The following is a 19,957-nucleotide window of genomic DNA, read 5'->3' on the forward strand; positions in this document are numbered from 1 at the left end:
GAAAAATGTCGTCCGGATTTAGGTTCCCCCTGTGAAATAGGTCAACTGAAATTTTTAAGGCTTTATGTACGATGTAAACTTGATGATTTCTTATGTTTTTTGACCTGAAAAAACGAATAAAACAGTTCTCAGAACTCTATCTTCCATAATTTTCATTATATTCAACGTAAAACAGAAAAATTCCGCCAAGAAAAACAGGTATTTTTTTAGGTATGAAGTACAATAATTTTGTTAAATGACTAATAAATCCATAAATTTTGTTATTCAGACATCTAAATTTAATTTTGAGAAAATTCAACAAATAAAGTCTATGAAAAACAAAAGAAATCAACTTTTGTAATTAAAAACAGAACTCAACAGAAAAATTGTCATGAATTTAAAAAAAAATAAAATTAGTGTTTTTAGTAAAAGAAATTTAAGCATTTGAAAAAATGAGGTTAACAACGATACCTGCATGCTTCGAAATTTATTTGTATACTATTCACTGATGTAATAAAATTGTGGTTACCTTTTAATAAAAAATGTAAATTTAATTATTTTTTAGAACCAAGTTATGTAGTGTTTTGTTTTGTTTTATTCTAAGCTGTACCTAATTTTCCCAAATTTAGTCTGAATTTAAAAAAAGTGAAATTCCATTTTCAGTTCTTTGTTTTCAAAAATCTCGTCTCTTCAATCTTGAAAAATATGTTGATATGATTTTTATGTAGACTTTGCGATGAAAGTGCTTCAGCTGCGGTGGAATAATAACGGTAGTATTCTGGACGAGTAGTTCCAAATCGTAAAGTATTTTGTAGAATTTTTAATAATCTTTGTGAGAATGGTACAATAACCCCAGCTCTTATGTTTCATTTGAATGTCAACCAGTACATGATGATGAAAGGGAAAACATTCTTCAGATGTTTCCAGCTCAGTCCTACAACGAGCACGCGAAGAATGTTTACAAGACTCAACATTCACAAATATGGAGAATTACATGCTCACAGACTGCATCTTCATCATGTTCAGAATGTTCAACACCTCCAGCTTGGTATCTATGCTAAACAATTGCAATTTTATCAATGGATTACCAATAATTACCACTTAATCCCGTTCGTACTATTTTCCAATGAAGCTATTTTTACGGTTCTGAGATCTATTTTATTCGATCTTTCACTAGCCGTAACTCGCTATCAAAGCTTTTGAGGACTTAAGTTTATATGAACTCTTTCCATTATTTTCACGAGTAGGATAAGTTATGAAAATCCCGGGAGAACTTCGTGATACATTATATACATATTATATATTAATTTTGTCTTTTCAAGTTTGTTATTTTCATTTATTTATTAATTTTATTATTTAATACAGAAATCAGAAAATTTTTTTTAATCATACAAACTTTACACTAATTTCAACTAATTTATGGTAGACTAACTAACTGATCGGACTTATAAAGATAATTTTTAACTATCGAACATGAGTTTTTCTTTATTTCAAATTTTTAATTCTGTTTTCTTCATTAATCAGAAAGTCTACTGAATTGACTGGATTAAAGACCTCAGCATTTAAATGCGTACTAAGTAATATTACTTTAGAAATTACTAATAGAAAAAATTGTATTGTCTAAATAAAATTAGATATTTTATCTGTCTTAAACTGGTATTTTGTCATTCAGGAATAGTTAGATTTTATTTTAGTGCAGATTCAATCCATGTTTAGTTTAAGTTGTGTGACATAAATTCTTCAATCATGACATTATTCCGTAAATGATTGCAGTAATGTATAACTAACCGTTTAAATTATCGTTAGTTAAGCTTAATTACAGTTTAAGACAAGCATTATTTTTTCTTTTAGTTCATACGAGCGCTGTTGATTATTTTTATGTAATTTATTTATTCCTTCAAGAGACATGGACCACGTTTATCTGTTGTAATAGTTGACTAGAACATCTTAAGTAGAAAAATATCTTCTAATCTCAACATACATTCTACCTAAACAGACTAATGTTGATCTTGGTAAAAAACAGGAAAAGAAGAGTAGTGAAGACTCAAAGTATTTCTTCTTTTTCATTATTCTTTTCAAGAATGAATTATAAGTTATTTTTGTTCAGCAGCAATCGAATTTTGAATAAGAATTTATTAAAGAAATTTACTAGATCTTATTATTTGAACCGTGTTTTCAATACTAGGCTACGTTAAAATTAAAATGTATATTAATATGACCTCGGATAGAGGGCATTTAATTCAAGCACATAAAAGAAAAAAATCCAAAACCTTTTATCCAAGATTTTAATTTTATTAAATTTTTGAGTCCCCACTTATTAAAAAATTAGTGTTTTCGTTATATTATTTTCTTTATCAAAATTAATTTAAACCAAGTAGGAAAAACATAAAATAATGACCCGCAAGAAATTGTAAACCCTTTTTTCACCTTCCTCTTTTTCCTTTCCATATTATTTAAAAGGATCTAATTTTTCTGAAACTGTTTAAGTTTTAATTGTTCTTTAGCTGCTATAGAGAACTCCCCTTCTAAGGTTTATAAGGTTTATCCATTAAAAAAAAATTAATAAAAGTTCTTATTTTCTCTATCTTTAATTGATAGTGAATGCATTATTATCACTTTGGTTTATTATAAGCAAATTAAAATAATAGTTATAAAAAGTAGAGAAAGTACTAATGAATGAGCTAAAACTTAGCAGTAATGGGTATTATCTTTGCCTTCTAGAAATATAGATTAGCGGCCAAATATTGAAACATTCACAACAAATTCATCAGGTGCGCTCACAACTTTATCCAGCTGCCTACCTTTAGATCATAAATCAACCACTGATACAGTCCAATTAATAATAAATAGTAATGCTAATGAAACAGTAAGACAAAATTTAGAATCAATTTCGTTCCAAACAATATATTACTTTAAATGTGAAATATCTCAAGCTAATCTTGAATATTTCCTCGTTAATTTTTAAATATTTATACTTTGCGCTCTATTCAAACTGTAGAACTAAATGAATTCATAACTTTAATTGTAACACTGTATCTTTTTCCATGTGTTTGAAGCTTAATGATTTGCTTAATAATATTGCTAAAACTCCGAAAATGTTGCAATTTACTCCACAACGTCTACGACACAACGCCTACTATTTTAACTTACGAAATTCCATTTCGTTACTAAATTATTCTTTAAAAATCTGAAAAATATCAAACAAAATCAAAATATATCAAACAAAACTTTCTTTGTTTATTGAAAATGACTGGATTTTTACAGCCGTATGAAAATCAAAAAAAAATATTTCAAAAATATATCGTATTAACTCCATAATAAATAAATTTTTATCATTGTTCTCACCTATTTTAGGAAATTTAGAAACAACTTTTTTCTTTTTTCTTCCGTGGGCGCAAAATGAAGTGTCGTCACCTTAGTGCTGAAACACGATATTTATATAATAAAAAATTAAACTTAAAATATTAATCTAAAAATTACATAAAAGTAATACATGAACACGGAATAAACGTAAAATGTCCATATCGTATATTAAAAGCAAAACCTTTTCAGATCAGCAGCCTTGGAACTGGCTATGCACGGCGTCAGTTTTAAAACGCTTTTACAAAATCATTTTATATGGCATCTAAGTCGGTTATTTTTTTTTATATTCACAAAGGAATCAGTTTTACTACACAATTTGAATGACGTTTATACGATGTATAAAATGTTTTATTTAGAGTAGAAAGAATATGACCATTTTTTTCTCAGAAATGTGCTTGTGTGTATGTGACTTGTGTATTATAATTGCTATGAGGGTTACGGATTTATTTATTATTTACAAAAATATCTTATCTTACTAGCAACATATCGATGTATTGAAACACATAATAAATTATGATATACGGCACACAAAAAAAAGGAATTTGTGGTCATAAATACGTCACTTTTTCTTGAGATCTATAAATATCTTTACTGACAAATGATGTCGGTAAACATGTAACACATATCAATTCGCAATGAATAAGAGTATACAGTAAAAATGGTTTTTTGTCATTCTGAACAGCCTTTTGAGTGGTGGGGATTTTTATAAAACATAACACAATAACATTCAATAGTGAAAATTTAACTTAAAATAAAAATAAAAATACCATCTGGCGTACCCCAAATGGCATAAATAGATGAAAAATATTGTATGAATATTTCGATTTTTTAATCCAGATATACGGTCTATGAAATCCTAAGACAATCGATAAAATAGTCTGATCGTTACCTAAAATATTTGGCACGATAGCCCCTAGTTTAAACTTGCAACGCAATGCCGCATAACAGTCACAATCCACGAGAATGTGGTGCACTAATAGTTGGCAGTTGCAACGAAAACACATCAGTGCATCGGCCTCATTTATGAGATATACAAGAGTGAGACTATTCGCAAACGGCAAATCCTACATGAAAAGGTCAGTGTTGTGAGATGCTGTTTATCCGGTTAAGAAACCGGATGAAATTTATTATTGATGATAGCACTTTGCCATTCATCACGAACCACATTCTTCAGAAAACAAACAAGATCATTCGAAACAACGCGATTAGTGAAAGAAGTTCAGAAGTTCACAGTTTATATTGCGTTTAGCCATTTCAGAGATGATAGACTGTGTATCACTGACAACAGGGTTCCTGGAGTACATGTCAATAATGGCTTGCAAAGCACTCATGGAACCTGAATATACAAGTACGTGTCGCAATGTTGGCCTAAGTATATTTAAGGTCTTTTCAATTTCAAGCAACTCCGCGACGAAAAGAGTGGCGTCACTGGGAAGGCCAAACATGTATGTATTATTGCCAACCAGTACAGCTCAATCAACAGAATTATCGTGTCTAGAACTCTGATGCCTACGGGGCAGCAATAGATCCCGGTTGTTCCTGATATCGATTAAGATGTTGGTTGGAGAACACCGCATCAAAGATAGGATGATTGGATTTCGCTTTAATACGAGCTACATAGGAGCATATCATTTAATTTCGTCTATCCCAAAAAGGGTGACTCACTACTGTCCACTAGTAGACTGGGAACAAAGATTCCAGATACCGGTCACTTTAAAGAAAATCTACTTTGGTCAAGAGAAGATGTTAAATTTGTTATAAAAAAACAAAAATATGTTACTTTTGATTTATTGAATGGACATTTAATTCTTAAAACAAAGCCGTTATTACGAAAGGAGATATTTTTCAGTTTTTCTCCAGTTATTTAAGAAAGGTTTTTAATAATTAAAATAAATTGAACAGAAAAATTATAATGTGATATAAATAACGTAACCTCGATTACTTAAGGTTATTATAAAGCTAAATTATTAATGTTCAAATTCATCGGTAATAATATAGCATGCCAAGTATACTGATATAGATTATTTTTATTTAAACAGTGTTATTGTAATAAATAATAAAGAAAAAAATAGCAAATAAAAATAATAATTATTATTAGACTTTGATTTAAACTAATATTGAGTAAGTGCATGGATCTAAAGTGATATACGTTAAAATTAAATTAATAATTGCGATAAATCGACGTAAGTTAAAATATTGCTGAAGTTCTGTCAATCAATCTGGTTTACTTATTTATTTATCTCTTTTAATACTTATCACATTTGAGATTACCTTCTTTATAACATAAGTTTTCAATTAACGAAGACTGTTAACAATTGTAAAAATATAAGTATTCTTCTAAGTGCTTAAAAATAGTAATGATAAATCCAATAAATGATTTACTTTTCAACTGAATTACACCTTTTAGATTTTAATATTTAAGTAAGCGCTACGCAACTAGAATAGTTTGAATAGGCTAATTACTTATATATTAATTTAATAAAACTGCGTTCAATTTTTACTTCACCTTATTAGTTCTGTAAGTAATGATTTATAAATTAACGATAGAATCGTTAAATTTAAATTTTAGTTCTAATATTATTACGTGCGTAAAGAGCTTGCTATGACCAAAATGGTTTTTAAGACAATAACTTCTCCATTACAGAAAAAAAAATCTAATAGATTGACTGAACCTTCGTAACTGGTTAGTTATCTACTTAACCTATCTTATTAGTTCTATTCCAATGGGTATTGTATAAGTGTCTCACAGATCAACCTTTTATAATAAAATTATTTATTTTAAGTATTTTTTGAACTGATTTATCCTTTCGAAAGACAACATATAATCTATAAAATCGTTATAATTATTTGCACTATTATATATTGAAATAAATATTCAGTGACTGAAATCAAAGCTAAGATAATAACAAAATATAATTAAATTAATTATATAATTAAATATAATTAAATTAATTATAATTAAAAAACACGACCGTAAAAAAAAAATTGCTCTTTAATATCGAATAATATAAGGTAATTAGAGTGTTGGTGAAAATTTGAAATATAATTTTTATCAAATTTATTTAAACATACATACATATATACATATAAACATATAACATATATACATATATATATATATATATATATATATATATATATATATATATATGTTTGAAATATTATATATATATATTTATGTGGCCTATGATACTTCGGCGGTCATACATCTAAATCGGTTCAGCTGTTGAGCTACTACGGTGGAACAAACACATATACACCCTAAATACATTATACGCTTGTTGATCACAACTTAAAATAATACTTTTTCCTTGTAATTTATTTAAACACACTTAAAACGTTAATATTGTGGTAAGAAAAGTAAAAAGATAAAAACGTACTGCCTCCTTTCAAGAAATTGACTGGTTATTCTTTTAAAATTAACAAAGCAATTCTTTTGGAACTGGTATTTTTTTTCTAGAATATCTCTTTGATATTGAGGTTTCAACTAGGCTTTACATAATAATTGATATCAATTGATTGCTGTATTCAATCTTTAGCCTAGTTGTTAATAAATTAAAGGTAATGTTTATTTAGATTATTTATCCTGTTAAACGAGGGAAAAGAGAAAATACACTATTAGTAATTCAACCAAATATAATTACAAAGTTAAGTTATATTAAGGTAAAAGTAATAAGGAAATAAAAAAAGCAAATATATTATAATTGATAAATAAAACATTAATAATTGATGATGATTGGAAGTTCTAGAAATATGCTAAAATTAAACATTTTTATATTTGAATAATTGGTGTGATATTCAAATTAATCAAATGAGGAACTACGTAAAAAGGAGACGTATAAAATAACATTACTTTTTTAAATTATATTTTCAGATTTACGCTACTAATTGTTTTACTTTGTTGAACCGTGAATAAATTTGATAAAGGCGTGTATAATGCAAAGAGGAATAACGAGAAATGTACTAGAAATTCATGGATAAATGTCGAACGTATAAAAATCTGTAATATACTGAAAGCAAATATGAGCACTTTACTATTCAGAGATTGCAAAACAACAGAGGAAAATAATTTGAATTGTTAAAATTTGGAATAAGAGAAAATGTTTGTGAATAGGCCTAAAATGTATCGCTTTCAAAAATTCGCCTGAAAACTATAATTAGGAAAAGAAAAAAGATATTATATTCAAGAAATGTGTAAAATGACTTTAGAGAAAAATTATTAGATGAAGTTTGGGAAAATATAAAAGATATTGATGAAAACTTTTATTGAGAAAACTAAATTTGAAGGCTTAATCTTTTGACTGAGATCGTAAAAAAATAAAATATATTATAAACCAAAACAACATTAATTATTACATTTTTAAAGATGAAAATGTCTAATTAGGCTATAGAAATTGGTAGGTAGATATTTTGAAACTTGAGAACTATCTAAAATTAAAAAAAAAAAAATTATATATACACAAATGTTATCTTAAATATATCCAAGAGCAATTAGTAAAAACTACCGTTCGATCAGTTTCATGCGTAGAAAGTATTCGATAAGACTGAAGAAAAGCCAATAGAGAATATAGCGTACATAATAAAGACCAAACTCAGCCTGAAAATAAATCTGGAGTGTTTCAGCCACCAGATTAACTTTATAAGCAAACATATGAAAAATGAAGTTACAAATAGAAAACGGACATTTGGTAACGTAAGTGGAATAAAATAATTAAAATTTTACGGAAATTCAAACTAAAATACAGTCAAACAAGTGTTATTTGCAATCTGTGTAAGATCAGGTAATATTGATAAGAGCAGTAGATGAAGAAACCTAGTTATGGTTTAGGAAAGAGTACGACATATACCTCAATTTATTCATACAGCTTCTAACAACGCATTACTAGAATTAAAGGATTAGAGCACGGATTACTGCAAGGAAGAAATTTTCTTTGAAAATAAATAAATGTGAAAGAATCATTATTTATAAAGAAATTACGATAAGAAAGCACAATATACCTAAAGTGACAAAATTCTGTAATTTTGGTGGTAAAAATGAAGGGGACAGCAAATGAAGCCTGCCTGAGCAAAATTATCGTTCATTAAATACTGATTTCTATTAGTATCAAATTTGATTAAAAAAATTCTTAAGTACGAGGTCCAGCTGAAATGTAATGCACATTGGTTCGTAACGGGAAAACAAAGTGATAGGTGCTGAGCATACCAACATTCCAAATTCGTTGACTTATGACTTCTCATTTTTGTCAGTCACCATTGTCATGAGTTGAGTGCGCCTGCTTGTCAGCAATTCTAAAGAAACGTGCAGTGATTGAAATTTAACCGTTGAAAAAGTGACCGCTAGTGATACTAATCCTTTTCTAAAAATCGTTTATGGTAATGAAACTGTTGGTTGAAGAATTGTGAGTAGGTGGGCAGTAAAATTTTTTGTATCAGAAGCTGATAAACCGAATGTTATGATTAACCTTATATTGGTCGACCAGTTTCTTTAACTGATGAGAAGAACCAATATGAGGCGGATAAATTGATTCAAAATGACCATCCAATCTCACAATAACGCATTAAATCACCTTAGAAGACGAGTGTGTGTCGTGTTTGACAATACAAGGAGCCGATAATTCTGCAATACGATAATGCTCAGACCTCGCCACATACACCGACCTCGCCACCGAGGCTCTTGTGAAGTTTGAAATTTGAACCTATTCCATAACCTCTGTACTCATCGGATTTGATGTTCAGCAATATTCTTTCTTTCAGAAATTAAAGAAAAGGATAATCGATGATGTACTGAAATAAGCAGCTGAGGTCGTGGATCGAAGAAAGACCAAAAGTATTTTTCATTGACGGAATGAGAAAACTGGTTCACCGTTGGGAGAAATGTCTTGCAATAATTGGTACGTGGTAAAATAAACGAAAGTTGTTACTACGTTACTTTTATGCTATTTCTTTTTTAACTATTTTCATTTGCCAGTTATAAAAACTGTGTATTACATTTCAATCAGCCGTCAATTTTTGTGGAGTGATTGATTTTATGGTAGTAATAGCAAGTATTTATTAGCCCAGTATTAGAACAATAGTAGCATTTTAAATGAGGTTTTGATAAAGAAATTATTGAAAATTAATAGAAAATTTATTAAGGAAAATAAAAATTACGGAATAGTTTTATTAAGTTATGAAACGAGTTGGTAGACCGTGTATCAAGAGATTACGGTTTATCTAAAGGATAATTTTAGCAATAAAATAATAAAGTGACTAATAACTCTAAAAAATAAATAAGTACAAGATTAAGTAAAAAAAAATATTTTTTTACTCACTGTTTAAAATCTGCAGTTTGGGAAGTATGCTAAGCAAACAAAACAAGGAAATATTTCAGGCAAACTAAAGATTAACGGAATGTCTACCAGAAAGTTGTCTATACTCAATCGGTAGCTTCCTCTCGATATCTACTCAGAATTTTTTAATTTTTTTGCACTAATCAATAAATCTTTCACATTGTTTTCTTTATAATGATTATTTTTCATGATATACATTTGAGTTGATTTCTACCCTCGAGAAAATTGTTTACCAGATATGGAAGGCAATTTGTTAATTACATTTTTATTCATAGCTAACATGTTTTATTTCATTTAACAACATAATTTTGCAATTGTTTTCCTTCATCAGACTGCTAATACATTATGAAACTATAACTAACCCATTAGATTTGTTTACCTTATTTTCTGATTGTAGTAGATTCATTATATCCTTGTTGAATATTTTCAGCTTATTAGATTACAAATATAACAATAGATTTAAAAGATTTCATTTATTTTCCAATCATTTTCTTTTTACCCAAAACGTAACGGAGTGGTATATTCTTTTGAGGTAAAAGGGTCTGTGTTTGTGTGTGTGTGTGTGTGTGTTACCATTTTCCTCAAAAAGTGCTGGACCGATTTCGATACGGTTTTTAGCATTACATAGGTATCACTTCAGAGCAGGTTTTTAGACATGTTTTACGATTATAGTTCACCAGGGGGCGCTGAGTAGATGTGTTTCTCTAAAATGGCTGAGCCGATTTTCATCCGGTTTTTTTACATTACATAAGTATCAATCACCTCATTGCATTATATATGTATCACCTAAGAGTAAATTCTTAGATTAGTTTTATGGTTATAAGCCGCAAGGGGGCGTTGCAGTAGATATGTTTCTTCAAAACGGCTTTTGAGTGATTCTAAGACTTTTTAATTAATATTTTAATATTTAATTATCCTTTTTAATAATCCATTTTAATTTCGTTGTGGGCTTTTAAATATTTATAATTTTATTACTTGTAGCATGTTCAATAGTATTTCGTTACTCAAATTTAATCTTCAAAATTTTAAAGGAAAATAAATCTATCTCTTTATGACGTTTTGAAATAACTTTTTTTTTTCATAAAACACCCCAAAAATTTCTAAAAGTATTTCCTGTTCCTCACCTTACTTATTAACCTTGAAGATAGTACTTAATTTTAAATTTTTGGATCAAATTTTTTCAAATTTAAATAATTTTCTATGTTGTTGTTTTTTCAGTTAATATTTAAATTCATTACGTGAACTGACGAAAAAAACATAATATTAAAAATAAATACATACGTTTGCACAATAAAATGACAAATTTTGGTGCTAGGTTACTCACTTTAAGTATTTTAACGTATGCAAAACTACTTAACTTGTGTAAATACTCCTATATAAATGGAATATAAAAATTCTCCATTTTTATATTTTTTCTATACTTTGACAACCAATTTTTTTTTTTGTGATTGTATACGGTTACAAGAATATCAAATGTAATTTAGGCTTGTAGTAGCAGATAAAAATTTGTATTATTCTTCTTTAAATTTGAGCGGTTTATTTTTGTTTGTTTTCATAAAAGTTTTTAAAAACCAAATAATTTGAAATATAACTCTTTTGCTAAAATAATAAATTATTCATTGCTGGGAATATTGAATATGAGATTAAATCCTGTTTGTATTTGTTTATGTAATTTGAGTATTTATTTATGAATCAAGATGACTTAAATAATCATGTGTTAGCAAGTCCTACAAGTGAAACTTTCAACCCGATCACTGTATAGAGTGGCTCAATAATAATAAAATTACTCTTAGAAAAGGCAAGTCTGATTCCTACTGATTAATGCTCAGATGTTTCACGTTTGTCGCAAGAAACACTGGGTCAGATAGCGTAAAGCAATGAATTAATGTTGACTATTCCTTCTTTCAAGAAATAATACGTTATATATATATATATATATGTCGGAGAATAAAGTACAGTGGAGTATCTTCCGACAAAACGATGAGAATATTCTTTAGAATATCTGTATTTTTAGTAGTTTTAAGAAATGTACTATTACTTGTAATATTTTGTAAAATAAGTTTTAAATTGTTTTATTGCGGTAGGCTTAGGCCTAGGTAGGCACATGGTTGTCAACGTAGTCGGGATCCCAGGACGATAGGGGTATCATAAAATTAATAATGAAAAGGAAATATGCAGTAGGCATATTATTTGAGAATATTGAGAAAAGGCAGTCTTGCTTTGGAACCCAGATCGAACAGACGTCCTGGTGATCGCGAATTCGTTATTTCCCTGAGCCTCGGTCTATCGCAAGTTGTTTTAATATTATTTGAATTCTAAATTAAATTAATCTTATATTATAATTCGTGTACTACTGAGTTATTGATAAGTGATAATTATCATTTGTAATTATTTCATTGTACGAGTTATCTACTCATTTTTATTAATTGAACTTTATTATAATCTTATATATTCTCCACTTGTAATAATAAAAATGAGTGAAACACAAAACGTTGAATCCCTGACAAATCTCCTCGCCTCTCCGACATCAGAAGTGGGATCGTCTCCATCTGGTCCATCACCTGATCAGTGGAATACATTGTTTGAGTTTATGAAGTGTTGTATGCAAAAGCCATTATCGACAAAGAAAAGTGTGGCGTTACCACGATTTAATCCAGAGAGTGCGGGATCGGATTCTGTTGCTTGGTGCTCTGCAGCAGAACTGTGTCTATTAGAAAATCCTCTTCAAGGCAGTGAATTGATATCTGCGCTTAGCAAAGCTTTGGAAGGTTCAGCAGCTCAGTGGCTATCCCAAGTGGCAATTCCAGGTATACAGTGGCCTCAATTAAAAGAACTTTTTGTGTCACGCTTCGGGGGACAAGAAACTGCGACAGCGGTTGTGCTGAAAATTCATCAGGAGGCACCAACCAAGGATGAAAGTGTCGGCGCCTTTGGCATTCGACTTCGATCATCGCTAAAGGCCCGATGGAGGTCTTTAACAGTTGACGAAATAGTTAATGCGGTTGTGCTTGCGCGATTGACCCATATTGATAATCGAGTGGAGCGCGTAGCATTAACTAGCGACATCAAAACGGAAGCCGAATGTTTGAGCGAAATGCGAGGCTTTTCCTACACCCGAAAAAGACCAATATCAGCTTCAGATAACTCATCTACATCCGATTTGAAGCGTTTTAAGCCAGCAGCTTCAGGGAAGTGCCATTTCTGTGGGGAAATAGGTCACAAAAAGTTTGAGTGTCCTAAACTTAAGAAGAAGCAAGCGGAGCAAAGCAGTAACCATCGTGGCTCCAAAGAATCATCCTCTTCATCGCGCAATGTGACGTGTTTCAAATGTGGGGTAGCTGGTCATATTGCGCCAAACTGTACGGCTCCAGGTAGCAGCCGTAGCGGTCCAGGGAACAACAAGGAGAATGGTAGCGTCGAACGCCGTGTGAATCTTTTCACAGTTGCAGCTCCTACTGGTATTCTAAACCATCTTGGTGAGTCGTTTCCATATTGTTTTGATTCAGGAGCGGAATGCTCATTAATAAAGGAATCGATAGCGATTAAGTTTTCTGGACGTAGAATTAATGAATTAATAATTTTGAAAGGCATCGGAAATGTTGTAGTAAATTGTAGCATGCAAATTTTATCTATTGTAATTATGGATTTGTTTACATTAGAGATTCTTTTTCACGTTGTCCCAGATGAATATTTGAGTTATAATATTTTAATTGGTCGAGAAATTTTGAGCTTGGGTTTTGAAGTAAATATTTCTCAAAATAATTTTAAAATCTGTAAATCTAAAGTAGTAAATGAATGTAGTAAATTCGAAATTATAAATTTTGATAATGTTGATACAGATGTTGATAAAAATGATAAAATAAGATTAGTTTCAATCTTAAAAGAGTATGAAAGTTCTTTTATTACGGGTTTTCCTCGTACTCGCGTCAACAGTGGTGAACTTGACATACGTTTAATAGATACAAACGTTACGGTACAGAGAAGACCATATAGACTTAGTGTAGAAGAGAGACAAATAGTTAGAGAAAGAATAAATGAGTTACTTGAAGCTAATGTTATTCGTCCTAGCAATTCACCGTTTGCTAGTCCTATCTTACTAGTCAAGAAAAAAGACGGATCGGATCGTTTATGTGTCGATTATCGTGAATTAAATAAAAATACAGTTGCAGACAAATTTCCTTTGTCACTTATTTTAGATCAAATACCGAGACTTAGAAAGGCTAAATTCTACATTAGTTTAGATATGGCCAGTGGTTTCCATCAAATTCCTATACATTCGGAGTCTATAAAACGTACGGCATTTGTTACTCCTGATGGTCAATTTGAATTTTTAACAATGCCATTCGGCTTGAAAAATGCTCCTTCGGTTTTTCAAAGAGCAATTTTAAAGGCATTGGGTGAGCTCGCGTACACTTTCGTTGTAGTTTATCTAGACGATGTACTGATAATTGCAGATACGATAGAAGAAGCGTTTGAATTACTTCGAGTGGTATTAAAAATTCTTATAGATGCGGGATTCTCATTTAATTTTTCAAAATGTTCTTTTCTCAAAACATCTGTTTCATACCTTGGGTATGAGATTCAAGAAGGACAAGTTCGTCCAAACCCTCGTAAAATAAACTCTTTACCAATGTTACCCGCTCCAAGGACCGTTACTCAGCTTAGACAGTTTATTGGCCTTGCATCTTATTTCCGACGGTTTGTCCCTAAGTTTTCACAAATCATGAAACCGTTATATGCTTTTACCTCAGGTAAAAAATATATTGAGTGGACTGAGACACATGAAAACGCCCGACAAAAAGTAATTCATACTTTGACCAACGAACCCGTCTTAATTATCTTTGACCCGGATTATCCTATAGAACTGCATACCGATGCTAGTTCCGATGGGTACGGAGCAATACTCATGCATAAAGTAGACGGTAAAAATAAAGTTATTGAATACTTTAGTAAAAGGACAAGCCCAGCCGAGTCCAGGTATCATTCTTACGAACTCGAAACTATGGCCGTTGTTAAATCTATTAAACACTTTCGGCATTACTTGCATGGACCACAATTTACTGTTGTAACTGATTGTAATTCATTGAAATCTTCTCAAAATAAGATTGATCTTAATGATAGAGTCCATAGGTGGTGGGCTTATTTACAGGCTTTTCAGTTCGATATAGTTTATAGAGAAGGCAAACGTATGTCGCACGCGGATTTCTTCTCTCGAAACCCTTTGTCCGATTTACCAAAACAGGTTAATAAAATTGAAGAGAAACGCGTTAACCTCGCGGAACTATCGGTTGATTGGCTTCTTGATGAACAACAGCGTGACTCGGAAATTTCGGAAATAGTCACCAAATTGCAAAGCGATGAGCTATCGGAAGATCTCTTAAAATCTTATGAAATTAAAGCCGGTACGCTATACCGGAAAATACAGAGAAAAGGCGAAACCCTTTATTTGCCGATTGTACCCAGAGCATTTCGGTGGTCCGTCATTAACCATGTACATGAGTCTGTTATGCACTTAGGTTGGGATAAAACACTCGATAAGGTTTATGAGTATTACTGGTTTGAAGGTATGTCTAAATACGTACGTAAATTTGTTGACAATTGTATTACTTGTAAACTCTCTAAAGCTCAGTCAGGTAAAATTCAAGCTGAATTACATCCCATCCCTAAGACCCGCATACCTTGGCATACTGTGCATATAGATATTACAGGTAAATTGAGCGGTAAAAATAATACTAAAGAATACATTATTGTTATTATAGATGGTTTTACCAAATATGTTTATTTACATCACACCAGAAAAATTGACTGTAATAGTGCTATTAAAGCTTTAAAGGCTTCAATATTTATATTGGGAGTTCCCGCTCGTGTGATTGCCGATCAAGGTAGATGTTTTACTGGGAAAGATTTTAAAGACTTTTGTAAATCTTTAAATATTAATCTACATTTAATAGCTACAGGTACTAGTAGGGCAAATGGTCAAGTAGAGCGTGTAATGAGTACGTTAAAAAATATGTTCACTGCTGTTGAGTCTAATAATCGTCCATGGCAAGACGCCATTGGTGAAGTTCAGCTAGCTTTAAACTCAACCGCGAATCGTATTACCAAATCTAGTGCGTTAGAATTATTAATTGGTAAAAGGCAAGACCCTACGGGTTGTTAGTTGATGACAACGAAAATGAAATTGATATCTCTAATGTAAGACAACGAGCGATTGAAAGTATAGAGGAAAATGCTAATTATGAGAAGATTAGATTTGATAAAAATAAAGCGAAGGTTAATAAGTTTAAAATAGGAGATCACGTTTTGATTAAGAACGAAGAACGTAATCAAACGAAACACGATAGGAAATTTAGAGGTCCATTCGTATTAACAGAATTACTTGATAACGACAGGTACACACTAAAATCTTTAAGTAGTAGTAGAAGTTATAAGTATAGTCATGATAAGTAAGTCAGTGGCCGTGTCGGAGAATAAAGTACAGTGGAGTATCTTCCGACAAAACGATGAGAATATTCTTTAGAATATCTGTATTTTTAGTAGTTTTAAGAAATGTACTATTACTTGTAATATTTTGTAAAATAAGGTTTAAATTGTTTTATTGCGGTAGGCTTAGGCCTAGGTATGCACATGGTTGTCAACGTAGTCGGGATCCCAGGACGATAGGGGTATCATAAAATTAATAAGGAAAAGGAAATATGCAGTAGGCATATTATTTGAGAATATTGAGAAAAGGCAGTCTTGCTTTGGAACCCAGATCGAACAGACGTCCTGGTGATCGCGAATTCGTTATTTCCCTGAGCCTCGGTCTATCGCAAGTTGTTTTAATATTATTTGAATTCTAAATTAAATTAATCTTATATTATAATTCGTGTACTACTGAGTTATTGATAAGTGATAATTATCATTTGTAATTATTTCATTGTACGAGTTATCTACTCATTTTTATTAATTGAACTTTATTATAATCTTATATATTCTCCACTTGTAATAATAAAAATGAGTGAAACACAAAACGTTGAATCCCTGACAAATCTCCTCGCCTCTCCGACATATATATATATATATATATATATATATATATATATTACGTTGTGTATATATATTACTTCCATTCAGAAGGAGATCGTTTGTAAGAAATTCTATTCTGTATAAAATAAGCAACTGTAAAATACTTAATCCTTTAAAAGTAAGACATTAAAAAAAGCTGCTGAAACATTAAATTAAAGAAAATTAAAACAAAAATACGAGTTACAAGTTGATATTACACAAAAATATTTTTATAAAATTCATGAGGAAATTTCTTCTCAAAGACTAGTTCTGTTTTGGAATTACTTTAATCTGCTTATAAAGGATGAATTTGAACTTCCTTTCTGGTATTTTTTCCTGCGTTTAAGTGATTTTTATAATAAAGTTGTATTAAAAACTTGGAAAATAATATTTTAAAAGAAAAAATCAAGTTACCTTTTACTTCATTTATAAATTAATTATCTTTCTTTAAATCCTAATAAATTATATTATTTGAAAAAATAAATAAATAAACATAAAATTGAAAATATGTCTCGATTTATTAGCGTTAAATGACTAGAATTAACAGTAGTAGGTCAGTCATTTGGAATGAATGTTGTTAGTAGTTGTGTGCAGAGCGGGTCTATGCGCCGTTAATCGTAACTAACCAACCGTCAAAATAATACTGGCCTTTACAAGGGTGAGTGGTGAACCATGGCCGACCAAACTTACTCCACCCTTTCAAAAACGATTCATTTCTCTTATCCCTTATTCTTAATACATTCCCCTCATAAAGCAATTAGTCACTACTGGCTTGATAAAAATTAATATTTCACTTTTTTTTATTACCCTGGTTTATTATTTACATTATTATTTCAGTTATTATTTTATTATTATTTATATATTTACTTATTTTATTTAGTTTATATTTCTTAAAATGAATAAACAGTTTTGAATCAATTTAGTTTATTTGTTAGATGAGTATCGAGCGATAGATTTTAACTGTTTTTACATTTTAATCTTAAAAATTTATATTAAGATTTACTCTACTTTCAATAAATAACTGGCAATAAGTAGCTTCACTTTTTTAACTATTGACTTGTTTTTTATAAGCTTACATATTTTTATTAAAATAGTTGGTCCGTCTAGCCAGAACCTGAACCCTCAGGGCTCAGGTCAGCCCAAGCGAATTTCGAAGCCAACTCAGGGGCTCCTCGCGGCCTCTCGGGGCCTATCCCATGGCAGCAGAGTTCGCCATTTCAAATTGGCAGGGGGACCGGAACCCTGGACAACCGCAGAGCTAGCTACGGTCACCATTCCCAGAGGGCTCAACCCGCTGGATCCCCGCACTGTACGTTATCCTTATGAAGAATAATACAGATAAATAATAATTATGGTATTCAAGCTTAATAGAAACCTCAAAAAGAAACTAAACTACAAAGGATAGAGTAATAGTATCTGTGGTAACTGAAGTACACACAGCTTTGACGACGAAAAATTGATAACTTATTTCGTAGCCAAGGTGGCAGAAATATAATAATGAAATAAAGGGATTAATCTATTTTCTTCTTAATGAATAACTTTAATTCACAACTTCACCCTTCTTGGGGGCGAAGAAATAACGAATATTTTTAATATCTTAACCTTGAAAGGAGCTAGGGTCTTGGTCAATTGTTTCCCCAGAATAACACGAATGTATCTGCAAATTTGAAAGTAATCGGTCGGTTGGTTCTCGCGATTTGCAACAACAAACAAACGGAAAAACTTTATATATAATGTATATACATTTCCGAATAACCGTGATCTGTTAGATGGAAGCATGTACCTGATGCGTGCAAAAGTTAGTCTTCAGCCTACTAACAAATACTCCGTTTGAATTTTGAATATAGGACGATTGTTTGCAGAGATATTATAAGAACACTCCATTACACTTCCCAAAACTGCGCCCCAGGGGCACCCCGATTGTTACTAGTAGATGGTGATGATCGGTCTAGCCTACTACGGGGTGCTAGCATTCCTCACTACTCTAAACTCACACGCATTCCCCAAGAGAAGCTCGTTATTGTTATATAGAAACTTTTAAAATTTATTTAATATTATTTTATTTAACGTAAATTTAATCCTATTATTTTTGTAATATTATTCGTTCGATTGATTCGAATCATTCAGTTGAAACCCAGCTCACACAGTGATAGAAACTCCCAATTCATTAATACAAATCATTAAAGTTTACCCTTCAATCAGCTCCACTATTACATATACATATATATAGAATATCTTATACATATATATATATATATATATAGATTATAGATTATCTATATATATATCTTCGAGATGAAATACTTCTAAAAATCTTCTCAGTTATACCGAGAAAAATGGGTAAAAATTTGATTGCGATTGATAGAGTAGTTTTTTTGTTAACCCTGAACAAATAAAACCCCTCTTTCTCTTATATAATAGTATACAGTATAGATATTGAACATTTAAAAAAAAATTAATTTTGATGATAAATTTAAAAATAATCAAGTTTATTCTTATTTTATAACAATAAAAATTCATTAAGGTGTAGTCCACTTTGAACCATTACATATACTGTAGTTGTATGTTCTACATAAGATGGTTTTAATTGATTCCCGGCAATATTCTGACTTTTTTTTCATACATAATTTCATCTACCAATTAAAATATCGGTAGAAGTGCGTCCGAGGTCAAAATAAAAGATAAAATTTTCTACTCAATGTATTCGGTTGAAGTTGACGACTTAATTAAATAAAAAATAAGAAGGTATAAGTGAAACTAAAACTAACTTTCAAAGATATGTTATTCTAGAAAAATACACGATATTGTGACATAACTGAAACGACAGTTTGTGGTAAATAAATAATACAGTCTGTATATTAATGTAACTAAATTAACTAACTTCTTAATTAATTTTTTAAATATTTTGCTTATTTCAATAAAATCCATAAGGTTGATTTAATTTGTTAACTCCAACTTCGTTCTTACGGTAATATCTTTGTAAAAATCTGAAAAATCCTAAAGTAAATTAAGGTAAAAAAAAATTATATATTTTAGTATTACAAATAATAGTAGTATATTTCTAAAAAAAAACTAATTTCAAAATTAAATATTCTCATTATTATTAAATTTACTATTATTATTCTAGCAAGTTTGCAATTACAAGAGTATATCACGATGCTTAAAACTATTTTTTTTTAACTAATTTATAAAAAAAATTATTTTTTATAAAATTTAATAGCCTAAAGTAGATTCTCAAA

The 19,957-nt window shown here is 30.3% G+C and overlaps 1 protein-coding gene across 1 annotated transcript in view; it reads left to right on the forward strand.

The window, feature by feature from the left end:
• Window positions 1-4,602: 4,602 nt before the first annotated feature.
• LOC142317866 (uncharacterized) overlaps window positions 4,603-19,957 on the forward strand; it is a 38,208-nt gene continuing 22,853 nt past the window's right edge. Inside the window, exons 1-4 of the mRNA XM_075354413.1 lie at window positions 4,603-4,690; window positions 12,386-13,042; window positions 13,511-14,068; window positions 15,188-15,379. Of these exons, the coding sequence (XP_075210528.1) occupies window positions 4,603-4,690; window positions 12,386-13,042; window positions 13,511-14,068; window positions 15,188-15,379 (1,495 nt within the window). The remainder of the gene's footprint in view (window positions 4,691-12,385; window positions 13,043-13,510; window positions 14,069-15,187; window positions 15,380-19,957) is intronic.

The sequence above is a fragment of the Lycorma delicatula genome, chromosome 1, assembly GCF_047948215.1.
Source record: "Lycorma delicatula isolate Av1 chromosome 1, ASM4794821v1, whole genome shotgun sequence".
Classification (NCBI taxonomy): domain Eukaryota; kingdom Metazoa; phylum Arthropoda; class Insecta; order Hemiptera; family Fulgoridae; genus Lycorma; species Lycorma delicatula.